We start from the raw sequence: 14,726 nt of genomic DNA on the forward strand, positions 1-14,726 counted from the left end.
TTGTACTGTATTCTTTTAGTTTGTAGTAAAAGTTATCTTATTTTCAACAACCATTACTTTTTTGTTAATCGAAAGAGATTTTAGAGGAAATTATATCTTATAACAAGATCTTTTGTTGATGTTTCCTTCAATTATCCGGATTGCGTCCAGGAGTCATTTGTCACCAGGGCCGTAACTTGTGGGGGGCAATGGGCAACTGTCCCCCACGGAAGCTCCCTGCCGTTCGAGGGGACCCATTTTAAGACAAAATTTTCGTACTCCGTATACGATTCGATCAAATTATAAATGAAGCATGACATATTTTTTGAAGTAACAGTGTAACAAATCTAGCGTCAGCACTATATTTACTAGAGATTTCGTTAAATACTTACGGGCGGCAGTTTCTTTGCTGGTCGACAGTGAACGGCGCTAATACCAATCACAGTCGGCAAATTTGGTCTTGGATAATCAACACTCGGATCACTATTCACAAACACCAAACTTGCATTTCTTTCTAATTCCACAACAGGAGGAACTTTTGGTCCTAGGTAAGACCGAATAATGTTATCCAAATCAGCAAGATATGTCCATTCTCTCCATTTGAGACTAATGATAGAAAATATGGTGTTGTAGAAACGTCCTCCGAAGTTCATACGGTCACTATATGATAGGTAGAGGTTTGGCACATATGACCATGGCTGTGGGTTCCAAACTGCAGAGTCCATCCATGGTACCAGAGCTGCAGAGGTTAAAGCAATATAAGGGATTTGTAGCCGGTGAATAATTGGCAAGGCACATTCGTTAAATATATTTCCTATCATAGCCACATCAAAATGTTTTGGGCTACTCAGTAAGAATTTAACTTCTTTGGTTCCTAAGAAATAATTACACACAGATAATCCAATTTTGGGCATTAAGAACTGTAAATGGTGTGCTGCTTTCTGACGTCTTAAGTTTAGAACATCCACATAATAAGTTGTGGCCGACTCTTTGAGCCCTGGAGGAATTAATTCCGTGACGTTCTCATGTCCTGTTCTGCCGTAGGTTTTATACGGAGCAAGAAGAGTTATTTGGTGTCCTTTGTCAGCGAGGCCAGTTAGCAGAGGTTCGTAGTAAATCAAGTGGCTTTTGGAAGCGAAAGGGAATAGCGCCAGAATGTTAGCACTCTGTGCCCGATCTTCAAAGAACACTGTGACTAGCAAACCAATAACGATGACATCTTCAATTACTTTCGGCATATCTAAAAAGTAAAAAATAAATAGAATTTCAGAAGGAGTGATAAAAATAATTGATATTTTAAAAAACGAAAATCAAAAAGAAAATATTCAAGTTTTCGAATTAACTCTAGGAAATTCAAAATTAAATCTTCACATTTGGTACCATTTTTGCTTACACTTTCGTTAGAAATAAGGGAAAATGTATTTTACAAAAATACAAGCATTGTTCTTACAAGGAAGGGTCACGCAGTGGCTCCGCTGAAATCCGAACGAGACAATTGTGTTTGCATTTGATATGTTATAACTAGATGGATCCCAAAGTTATACGTGCCACCGGGCGGAATATCGTGAGTTACAACATATTTTGTAATGTAAGAACTACAAAAAATTACCTGGCAGAATAGTTTGAACCAAGTCATTTGTTCGGAAACGGTTGGGTAAGTGGAAACCTCGACCAACACGTATCCCATTATTTTTAACGACAAACTTTTTGTGGCAAGAAAAGTTTGTCCCAGAGTCCCCAGCAGGATCCCAGACGGGGTCCAACTCAAAATTTTTAAATAGCAAGGGAGGTTAAGTTGCACATTGTTTGAAAGCTGTTGTAAAATGTAAGAAAATGCAGCAAATCTCGACTCTCTACGACAACCCTGTGCAAAATGGCGACGGGTCAAAATGTAAAAAACTTAATTAAACAGTCCATGGTCACCCCTATAAATCGGAAACGGTAAGACAAATGTGAAAATAGGAAAGGAAGTATGGCATTATTTTAAAAGTACAATGATTTAAGTTAAAACGTCTTGTCCCAGGGTCCCCACATGGTTCCAGGTCGGGTCCAACTAAAAAGTTTCAAATGGCAATAGAGGTAGCACATCGTTTGAAAGCTCTTGTTAAGTGAAAGAAGATGGAGCACGTCTTGACTTTCTGCGATAACCCTGTCCAAAATGCGAAGGTCAAAACGTAAACAAAAGCTTAATTGAAAATCTGCGGCCACCTTGAATCCAAGATGGTTGCTTAAAACCTATATCGAAAGGATAAGCATACAAAACTGCTGAAACTAGGAAAACCAAATTTGGCATGAATGTTGATTAGTAGGTGACGAAAATATACGAAATGTTCAAAAACGCGACATATTGAGTTCAAAATGTCGCACTATGTATCGAACGTATGTCCAGCTCACACCACTTGTGTTGGAGAAGCGAAATGTGGTATTTACGTTTATAGTTAATAGTAGATATCCACAAAATATCAAAAAGTATAATCATTAATCCAATATAGCTGCCAGCGTGAAAAATGAGTTTGTATATAAATATATTATTTTTTGGAATACTGTGACCAAACCAACAAAGTTTGACGCAGCTCGATGTACTGAAATAACTTACACATGGTTTGGTACTACTCGCCAATCTTGCAATTTTATATATATATATATATATATATATATATATATATATATATATATATATATATATATATATATATATATATATATATATATATATATATATATATATATATTTGATATCGCTTGAAGTATTGTGATCAAACCAACGAATGACATACAAATGTAACCATCACGAATACGTTACAATAGAGCCCCCAACCTACTGGTGCAGGAAGTCCTTTATGCGTGAACTACGTATGACAAAATTAGAAAAATATCCGAATGTATTCAACTTTTGTTTAGCAGTATGAGTAGGAAGTCAGAATTGTGTGTTCATCGCACATTCGTTATATTCAAGTAAATGATGTCGAGAGAACCGTGGCGGTTGTGCATTAAGAACAAAACATATATGGTGTTGTTACCGAATGAAATAATAGTTGAAGTGAATCGAAATTCAATTCTTCTTTAGTCTTCCTATTGTTTCTAAATACATAATAGAGAAAAATAGAGATTTAGATTTGTACTGTTATGAATGACATAGGTTTTAAGTGGCCAGCTTAGTTTTTCAATTAAGCTTTTGTTTACATTTTGACCCACCGCAATTTTGGACAGGGTTGTCGTAGAGAGTCGAGACTTGCTGCATTTTCTTTCAATTTACAACGGCTTTCAAACGATGTGCTACTTAACCCCCCTTGCCATTTGAAAATTTTGAGTTGGACCCCGTCTGGGACCCTGCGAGGACCCTGGGGCAAACTTTTTTTTATCAAAAAAATGTGTCCTTGAAAACGGTGGGATACGTATTGTCCGAGTTTTCCATTTACCCAACCGTTTCCGAACAAATGACTCGGTTCACACTATTCTTCCAGCTTTGTAGCTTTTATATTACAAAATATGTTGTAACTCACGACATTCCGCCCAGTGGCACGTATAACTTTGGGATTCGTCTAGTTATAACATATCAAATGCAAACACAATTGTCTCGTTCGGATTTCAGCGGAGCCACTGCGTGACCCTTCCTTGTTAGCAAAATGTTCTCTGTCGTATTTCACTAAAACGAATCAATCGCAATATAAATCTTGAATGTAATCCGCAGTGTGTACCCATATAGAAAAATATTGCACACACTTCATACAACATAGATGGTTCGCCCATCACGAGAGTCAATAGTCATAAAGATCTTGGAGTTACTTTAGACACAAAACACACTTTCACAGATAAACACATCACTAAGCATTTCATGTGTCTTCTAGGGCTTCTGTACAGATTAGCAGAGATACGGAACTTCTCTTCCTTAGCAACGTTCTACAAGGCAATAATTTCACCTAAAATGGAATATTGTTCATCTATTTCGACAATGTTAGCTCCTACAAACCTATCTCGGCTAAACTGAGTTCTAAACTTCTTCCTGACAACAGAACGTTTGAGAGTACCTCACACAGTGCGATGATAAACTGTTACGAACACTAAATGTTCAACTACCTGACACTTGTCAGTAACCTCAAATATATGTATAAATTCACACATGGTTAACTCAGGTTCTAAATACTACTTTCAGAATTGTATTTCTAAATTCCATTCAGACAAACATGTAACACATCTTTTTCATATAGTACGACCTAGACTTTCAATAGTTCAGAGTTTTCTGTTCTACAAGCTTCCTAAACTATACAACGAATTGTCACATACACCAATAGATTTATTTAATTCTGAACCTGCATATAACTCCGCACTACGACGTCTTTTTAGTGGATAAAACTTAGCCAGCTATTGTCAATCTTTCTTGTTATTACGTATATGTTAGTTATTATTATTATTATTATTATTATTATTATTATTATTATTATTATTATTATTATTATTATTATTATTATTATTATTATTATTGTAATATGTTATCAACTCTTAGATTCGTTAGATATTCCAGTGTAAACTTGCGCCCAGCTGTATCTGGAATTATGTTCGTAAATAAATAAGTAAAAATAAATAAATAAGTAGAAGGATATTTATAGTTATACTTTAATTCAGTGCTGCTTAATAGTTTTTACACATTTTGATCACAAATCAATGCAAGAATAGCTTTTTCGACAACGTTGATACGCAATTTTCTTCCCTAATGTCTACTTTATCAAGTTTCATAATCAGAGTCTTATTCGATGGGAATAACCTAAAGTAGCTATGATCTTTATAGTCATAACTAGATACCGAATGTTCAGGTAATACAAACATGTAAAACAGGCAAATCAAACAGACACTTATAATTAAAAAATCTAGGTAGTAAAAGAAGCACTAATCGACGATGATAAACATCAAATGACGTACAAAAACTGAAATTATGCGTAGTGTTGAAATAATCTACAAACATATATGATTGGTGTTTACATAGAACTACTTCCAAAGGAAGGAATCATGAAATTCTTTCCTTGTGTATTTAATAAATTATTTACAGCTTTTTATCACCATTACAAACGATGTAATCGTTCAAAGGTGACCAATAATTTATTTCTTCGGACTGCAATCCAAAGTTTTACAACACGATACATACAGTTGTTTGAGAAAAAAATATTGGTCACAATCGAAAAAATAGATAAATCATTGAGTATTAAAAGGATTCCGAAAAGAAGAGGAAAAACTATTTTTTTAAAAAAAATTCTCCATCTTGTTCTTAAGTAGACATCCTTTAACTTTTATTTAATATCCGAATGGCGCAGACAAAAAAAAACACGTTACCATCGTAAATTTCAAAACGATCATTAAATACAAACAAATCTGAACTAAACTGAAATATTGTTAAACAGATAATGAATAAACCAAACAAATAACCTACTGTAACGTGAACACTTTAGTTGCGTGTTACAGTATATTTTAATAATATTATATTGACTTCAACAGAAAGGGTACTTATTTGATGTTTTAGATTTTTGTTTTAATGATACAGGTATCACATTATAGGATTAAGAAAACTACAAAGAAGATATTTACAATTATTATGTTAGAAACTATTTTTGAAATTATAATTGATATGGAGAAATTCTGCCAGAATATTTACAATTAGCGGAAAGAATTTTGTCCAAAGGTGAGACATCTAAAGGGTATTTCATAAAAAACACAATTTTTGAAGTTCCCGCCATTGTTGTTCTAGTAAGTTGGCAGCACTGAACGTTACATGATTTTCATCTGTTGTCTTTTGTGGTTAGCGCATGTTCGTCATCTGTTTTCTGGACCGGGCTTACAGCAACATTATCACTCATGATGGCCACGTTTTCCGCAGAACGACCAACACGAGGACGCCCTCAGGGTTTAATGTCCACATCGGAACCGGTTTTCTCAAATTTAGCAATCAGTCTCATCATAATCAACTTATTCGGTACATTACATTCAACAAACATTCAATTAGGCGAATGTTCGGAGTTTGCGAACAGTTTTTGCACAACATTCACCACATTTGAATCGGTGAGTGGAAAAACAGTACTAGTCCAAAAAACGATTTTGATTTATTTGCAAAAATAACTTTTTTGCTTACAAAAGTCATAAATATAGTCGATATTGTGATAATGGAAACCTTTTAAAACTGTTATCCTAACCCATAAGAATGTCCGTATTTGTCTAATTATTTCTTAACATGTGCCAAAAGTTTTAAATAAAACATTAATTTTTGCGGGACATGTACCGTTTTCCATTCTATTTCACTTAATGTACTTTTCACTGTTAATAATACAACTACAATAGAGAAACAACATTTTATGAAAATAAATTAAACATCCTTGATATTAAACAAAGCAAAAGAAATAGTATTTAGTAAAAGAAATCAATACAAATCAGGCACTAAAACACTTTAAAAATGTGAAACATTCAATAAACACAAAATGTTACAAAATTACACGTCTTCATCTTCCTCGGTGGTTCATTTGATGTTGATTTTGAGTATAACCTCTTTTTCAGCAGCAAGGCTATATGAGACGAGACCTACTGATTGACGTGGAATCCGAACCACATCAGCTCCCGCCAGGGATCAAACCCGGGTCTCCCATGCCAAAGGCGCGCATCTCCTGGGTGGTTTTCCAAGTAGATATTTCATTATAGAATGGTAATACTTCATTAGGCACATACTTCATCAACTTCTCTCGACGACTCACTGCTGCTATCACTCATTGTTCATAACTTTTAAACTATCAATGTAATAACATCAAGTGACGGAACAAGCGTCAACACATACAGTATAAAGGTTTAGTTTTCAACCAGAAGCGCTGCGCTCCTTGCACCATCTGAAACCCAGATTATATGTGGGAGGAACAGCAGTACTAGTCCAGGACAGATACTGCTTTTCTACTCATTCAGCACCATGTCTACTTTTTATAGCTGCTATAACGTGCCAGGGCTTGCAAATTGTACTGTTCTTCATTGCAACGTGTAGTTCTATGTTTTACAGTTATCTCAAAATGGCTGATTTTGGACTAGTACTGTTTTTCCACTCTCTGATTCATTTGTTTTCACCATAGTTTTCACCATGATAGCATACTGTTCCGTCGTTGAAGCGTACAGAAAACAGATGGCGTTCAAGGGCTATTCGGCGGTGCTCCGTGACTAACTGACCACAAAAACAACAAACGAAAATCGTGTAAACGTTCAGTGCTGCCAACTTAGTAGAACAAAAATGGCGGGCATTTCAAAAGCTGCGTTCTTTATGGGAGACCTTCTAATAAATCGATAAATCTTGTTGAGCTGAACAAAATGATATCCATGCGTGCAATAGCTCATGACACTCATTGAAATGAAACTGATACCAAAATGCTCCTCCATTAAGCTCCATTAACGATAGTACATAATGCATGACTAATGGGACATTAGCCTAAGATTATCACCAACTCTTAAAATTTATTTTTGTTTCAACTAAAACATTGTCCAAATATAAACCACATATAAGTCGATAGACCGCATCGCACTGAATAAAATTAATGCTTAAGAGCAGGCCCGCAACCAGAGGGGGGGCTAGGGGGCATGGACCCCCTAAACTGTTCGTGGCCCCTCCAGCTCTCAATACAAAAAGCACAATTTAGATATGTGTAAGAAAATTTTTAATTACTTGGCCACCTAACATATTCATAGCCCCCCCCCCCAAATCTCTGTGGCTGGTTTCGGGCCTGCTTGAGAGTAAATTCTCATCGAAAAACTATCTAAATGTTGGTGCTATAAAATAAATAAATAAATAAATAAAACGCTCCATGCAGTGCCGGGTTTACGTATAAGCTAAACAAGATATAGCGTAGGGCTCCACTCTCTAGTGCACCCCACCCCAAAAAATAAAAACTTGACTTACATTTCCAAAATATAAGAAAAGCAATAAATAAAATAAAATCTACATAAAGCAATGGTGCTTCGTGTTGTGTAGCCTCCTATGAAGTAAGTAATGGGACCCCTTCTACTAGCCTGCTTTCTAAAATATCACTTGTTTCTTCATTTCTATATATAGGGTGCCTACGTTCATCTTGACTCATAAAGGGCCCCGTTATCTTCAATAGCTTAGGGCCCCATCAAACTTAAATAAGACTCTGGTTGCATGATATATTTCAGCGAAACCGAGAAAAAACTATGTGTTTTCAAATACAGGAATACTCCGCTCAGAGTTTTTGTCAGTATAGTACTGTAATATCTTGGACAACAACAAAAACTAACCTTTCAGAATAGGTCAGTCACATTCTGTAGAACATGATACCACGGGTAACTCAGTAATTTCTCAAGTGTGTCATACAGTGTTGTTAGGGGAGAGGGGGGAATGCTTCAGTTGACTGTTTAAATTTTATTGGAATAAATTCTTACTTATTTCTGAACTGTACAGTGTATATGTAGAGAAATACATTGTTAGCTAGAAAATTGTTATTCGTTCTTTCTTAACAGTGGCATACAGTCTCTTTAAGCACATACTACTTGCAAGCTGCATACTAATTTCATTTCAGGTTCTGTAAGCGGAGTGTGTAAAAATTGTCCACTGAGTTTCACATTTTTCTCTTAGTATATTAGTATACAATTTATTAAAGCCATATGTTTCTGAAACTCAGTTAGCAATTGTCCCCTACTCTTTCCAAATTACGCCCCTAATTATATATAACTAACTCATTATCTGCAGATCAAGATAGAAGTCTTGGAGATGCGAAATTTTATATCCCAAAGCACCTCTAGTTATGAGCACTCTTCAACTAATTTTTTTTTTTTTTTTTGAAATCTAGAATTTTAGTTACTTGATATATTTATACATATTTCTGGGCACTCCCAGCAACTTGGGCCTTAAGCCCGTAATGCAATATGAGGAGTGATGTCCCTCGGCGAGCACACTATCCGGGAAAGAGTGAAGCAAGAAGAAAACAGTCTGGGATCTATATGTGAAGTAGCATCCAACCATTTACCTGGTGTGAATGAGGAAAACCCAGGAAAAACCTCACTCAGGACGGCTGTCCTGAAAAAGATGTAAAAACCTTTTTGACCGAGTGTCCTCCAGGCACGTAGCTAAGGGGTGGGTCCGGATCCCCCCCCCCTTTGAGACCAGAAATAAAAAAAATTAAGGAAGAACGAAACAAAAAGAAACAAGAAATAGGAAGAATCAGCGTTAAAAATAAAGATAAAAATATAAAAATAAAATATAAAGATAAAAAAGCTAAAAATAAAAATAATTTTTCGTCATCGCATCCTTGCAGTATCAAACATGTTATTTCAGAAAAGGTTTTCTACTGCTCCTTTAACTTGTCATTTGAAACAGACAGTAATAGACGGAATAATAAAACAAAAAAAGTTATGTGGAAAGGAAGTCCTGTTAACATTTGATTCAACAGAGAAAGGAACGCAGATATAAAATATTTTACAAGACATTATTGGATACATACTTTTTTTAATAGTTGAGATCATAATGGAAGGAAAATTGTTATATTTGGATGAACAAAAGAAGAAATGTAGATATTGTAAAAAAATTTTTAAATATTTTTTAAATATTCTTTTATTCGAGATTTCTTCATAGTTTGTTACTAAAATACTTACTAACATGCATGGGCGCCGACTCTGGGAGCCGAGGGGGCCCGTCTCCCTAAAGGTCATGTGGGCCCCCTTGTATTTATGAATATACAATATATTGACATAATTTGAATGCAATTTGTCTTGAAATCCTCATATATGCCTTCTGCATCTGAATGGACCCCCCCTAAATTTACAGAGAAATCGTTGCCCTTAATAACATGTCATAATTTCAAAGTCCTAACATACCAATATATGTTGCTAGTAAAATGTTTAAATTGATCAGGCCCCTTCCCCCCCCCCATCACGAAATCCTGACTAAACGAACCAATATATGTTACTAGTAAATTAGTTTAGAATAATAGAACTCTGATCTGATAACCGCAGTATTTCATGTCTCGGACCCCCCCCCCCTATTACGAAATCCTGGCTACGTGCCTGTGTCCTCACCGGAAATCGAATCCGGGACAGTTCTGGAATTTTACTTTCAATTAAAAAATAATTCTATTCAACTGGATTCGAGTTGGAATGAAGTGATGTAAAATATTAGTTTAACGTCCTGCGATTCTGGCATTTAGGCTAAAGCAGATGGGTGATTAGTGAAAGCGAATTGTCATGAAATAAATGGTGAAATGAAAATAGGAGGGTGCGGAGATCCCCGAAGAAAAACCCAAGGAGGCATGTTGTCGTTCATAAACTTCTTAACCTGTGATCCAAACAGGGACTCCTCGCACTTGAGATGAGCGCTCCGCCACTGAAAAATGTTGGCCACGAGACGAGACTGGCAGAGATTGCCCAATAGAAATATATATAGCTATTTTTTGAAAGGCGATATTACTTTCACAACACCTTTCTTTTGGAGACGAGATAGCACTTTCACAGCACCTTTCTTTTGTTGACGAGATAGTACTTTCACAACATCTTTTTTTTGGAAGACGAGATAACACTTTCACAACACCTTTCTTTTGGAGACAAGATAGTACTTTCACAACATATTTGTTTTCGAGACGAGATAGTACTTTCAGAACACCTTTCTTTCCGAGACAACACTTTCGCTACGCCTTTCTGTTGGAGACGAGACAGCACATTCACAAACACCTTTCTTTTGGAGACAAGTCAACACTTTCACAATATCTTTCTCTTCAAGACGAGATATCACTTTCACAAACACCTTTCTTTTGTAGATGAGACAGCAGTTCACAACATCTTTCTTTCCAAGACAAGACATCTCTTTCATAAACACCTTCTTCCGAAACGAGACAACACTTTCACTACGCCTTTCTGTTGGAGACGAGACAGCACTTTTACAAATTTCTTTCTTTTGGAGACGAGACAACACTTTCACAATACCTTTCTTTCCGAGACGAGATATCACTTCCACAACTCCTTTCTTTTGGAGACGAGACAGCACTTTCACAACACCTTTCTTTCCGAAACGAGACATCACTTTCAAAAAACCTTTGTTTTGGAGATTAGACAACATTATATCTATTCTCGTGAGCAAAACTACCAACGGATCACTATGCTTCCTTAATAAATTAGAAGTAACAATAATAATAATAATAATAATAATAATAATAATAATAATAATAATAATAATAATAATAATAACAACAACAACATATGTAGGAGAAATACTTGTATAACCCCATACTTACCCCTCAAATATTATCTAAGCCCATATAGTCTTGTGAACGACACACAACCCACATTGATACACAACGCTATTTTTGACCTGTCTAACTGTCATTCGTAACTAATCGAACAACTGAATCAGGATATCTATTTAAACTCCCCAGCAAGTCGCCAGCTGACATGCTGTATGTAATAAATCCATGAACAAATAAGATTGATTTTTCCTTATCAACAGCGAGTGTTATTATTTCCTGTTATTGTAGTTTTTCCGACACCCCTTCGCATGGAGCTTTTATTATGTACAATTCCAAGAAAAAAAGATTTTTTTTTTTTAATATAGCACGCGGTTCCCTGTTACCCAAGCGTCAAACAAAATAATAACAATGGTTTATTCTGTGGTCTTTGGTACAATCTCCAGCCAAGTAAGTTTGTGGTAGCCATCGTGTCCATGGGTTTTCTCAGGGTATACCCATTTCCTCCCACATTCTCATTCTACGAATTCTTCCATCATCATTCACTTGCCTTAATCATCCGTCTCCTTTAGCCTAAAGGACATAATCGTTGGACGTTAAACTGAAAGATTTCATTTTATAAGAGAAGAGAAATAATTCTCATTCCACCAATTCTTCCATCATCATTCACTTGCCTTAATCATCCGTCTCCTTTAGCCTAAAGGCATAACCGTGGGTAATTAAACTAGAAGGTTTCATGTACTTATAATTACCATTACTTTTGTTATTATTATTATTATTATTATTATTATTATTATTATTATTATTATTATTATTATTACTTCTAATTTATTAAGGAAGCATAGTGATCCGTTGGTAGTTTTGCTCACGAGAAAAGATATAATGTTGTCTAATCTCCAAAACAAAGGTTTTTTGAAAGTGATGTCTCGTTTCGGAAAGAAAGGTGTTGTGAAAGTGCTGTCTCGTCTCCAAAAGAAAGGAGTTGTGGAAGTGATATCTCGTCTCGGAAAGAAAGGTATTGTGAAAGTGTTGTCTCGTCTCCAAAAGAAAGAGATTTGTAAAAGTGCTGTCTCATCTCCAACAGAAAGGCGTAGTGAAAGTGTTGTCTCGTTTCGGAAGAAGGTGTTTATGAAAGAGATGTCTCGTCTCGGAAAGAAAGATGTTGTGAACTGCTGTCTCATCTACAAAAGAAAGGTGTTTGTGAAAGTGATATCTCGTCTTGAAAAGAAAGATATTGTGAAAGTGTTGACTTGTCTCCAAAAGAAAGGTGTTTGTGAATGTGCTGTCTCGTCTCCAACAGAAAGGCGTAGTGAAAGTGTTGTATCGTTTCGGAAGAAGGTGTTTATGAAAGAGATGTCTCGTTAGTAGTAGTAGTAGTTATTGTTAGTAGTAGTAGTAGTAGTAGTGGTAGTAGTAGTAGTAGTACAATAGTTGTAATGAAGAACGGAACCTACAATCAACATGAGCTGTGTAATTACATTCAGGGCTCGAACCCGGTACAGCGATCTAATGCGCATACCATCACGGAAGGTCAACCCTTACAGATAAGGCCGTCCCTCACCACACTATCTGGCCTACAAGATAACTGGATTACCGTACCACGACACAAGTCCCTGTTTAAGCACCCGCAATCGCATATCAATTGAATAAAGTCTTTCTGCCGATATCTTGTTCCTACATTTATTTTGTAAGTTCTCTTTATTTTTAGTTGATTAAAAAAAATCAATCGTTGTCAGACTGAACGCTGTACCACTTAACGCTGAGGAGTACCTGTGCCATCTTTGATTTCTTTTTAGCCCATTCATTATTGAGGAATGAATAAAATGAAATTTATCTAAGCTTAGTCCCACGCTTATACCTTTCAGGCGAACAGAGACCACATGATTAGTAACAAAGAGAATGATTATGAAAGAATTCGTGGAATGAGAATGTAGGAGAAAACGGAGGAACCCCGGGAAAACTCAGGAATACAATGTTGTCCACTACAAACTCACGTTGTCTCAGATCTGAAACATTGATCTCTCGCGCCAGAAGTGGGTGCTTTACCACTCATCACTGTTACCCTCAACTTAGAGCTTTTTATTTATTTATTTATTTATTTATTTATTTACTCCATCTAACCAATACCTGGTATTTGGATGGTTCAGTTCACATGCACATACTATTTATGTGAGCTTATAAAAGAAACATAATATGATTTACAGAAGTGATACATGGTGATATTTTACATTGTTATACATATATTTCTAGATATTCTTTAACACTATAAAATTCTTTTTCTATTAGATACGCTTTTAAGTTTTAAGTTTTTCTCCATCTTTATGTGATTGGGCAAAACATTGAATATTTTATTTGCCATCTTTCGCTTCAACTTCATTTTGCGTTAGACTGAAAACGGATGCTTCATATATACAAATAGATGGAACTGTTAATATTTTTAACTTTGTTAAAATACGATTTGCAGCTTGTAGTGTAATGTAAGTTTGCAATGGCACGGATGGCCTGTTTTTGTTTAATAAATATAGATTTGCTTTCATTTGTGTTACCCCAAAATGGGATGTCATACTTTATGATAGGGTATATGGACCCATACACAGAGAACCCCCCCCCCCGGACAGCGGTATATTGTACAAATATACGGTATCCTCTTGCTTAGTATAGAAATCAGTACGGAGCATACGTTATCCGTATGCTACATAGGCACTGCCCTTAGATGTTACATCATACCGTTGCAGGAAGTCTGACATCTAACAGTTTTCCGTATATCACATACATATATTTATGTTACCTTCGTCAGCTATATGTTATATACGTCCATTTGTATGTGAGATCCTGACTGCCTACCTTGTTTCATGCAGAAAGTACGTATAGATGGAACACTTATATATACAGAAAGTATCATAAAACATGCGTTTTCAGTTATACGTCTGTTGTACGTTAAGTCCAAAAAACTACAGGGATTATGCTTTTAACCTATCTTTCTAAGTACGCCACCTACATTTTTTTTCTCAGTGTAGTAGATTTGTTTTAAGCCTTTTAGAGTTAAAGTGTCTTTTAGCACTCTTAGAACATATAGCCTCGAATTTAGTTTATGTATAGTTGCTTCAATATGACTACTCCATCTGAAGTGCTCATCTATTATAATACTTAAAAATTTTGTTTCGTTGACTAGCTGTATGAATGAGTCCTTTAGATTTATTGTGGTGGTATCTTAACGTGGTAACTAAAAATACATAAGCTCCCACCTGGAATGAAACCCAGATCTCAAGCACTAAAGGTCTATTTATTAACCATATAGCCACAACTGATAGAGGCGGATCTAGAGGGGAAAAACTGCGGGGCGGACCAGAGGCCAGACTATGATAGGTAAGTCATGATTTTGCTATAAACTTTCAAAAATATATTTAAAAAAAACATAAAAAATCTGGGGGCCCAGGTCCCCCCGGTCCCGGGCTAGCTCCTCCTCTGACAACTGAACTCTCTAAGAAAATGACACTTGCACAAAAATTCTAAGAACAAACTTAGTTAACCCAAAACAGTTACATT

General features: G+C 35.7%; 1 protein-coding gene across 1 annotated transcript in view; it reads right to left on the reverse strand.

The window, feature by feature from the left end:
* LOC145684590 (UDP-glycosyltransferase UGT5-like) overlaps positions 1–14,726 on the reverse strand; it is a 28,919-nt gene that overhangs the window by 13,942 nt on the left and 251 nt on the right. Inside the window, exon 2 of the mRNA XM_081756981.1 lies at positions 372–1,219. Within this exon, the coding sequence (XP_081613107.1) occupies positions 372–1,217 (846 nt within the window). The 5' untranslated portion in view covers positions 1,218–1,219. The remainder of the gene's footprint in view (positions 1–371; positions 1,220–14,726) is intronic.

This window comes from Thermobia domestica, chromosome 5 (assembly GCF_964235325.1).
Source record: "Thermobia domestica chromosome 5, izTheDome1.hap1.1, whole genome shotgun sequence".
Classification (NCBI taxonomy): domain Eukaryota; kingdom Metazoa; phylum Arthropoda; class Insecta; order Zygentoma; family Lepismatidae; genus Thermobia; species Thermobia domestica.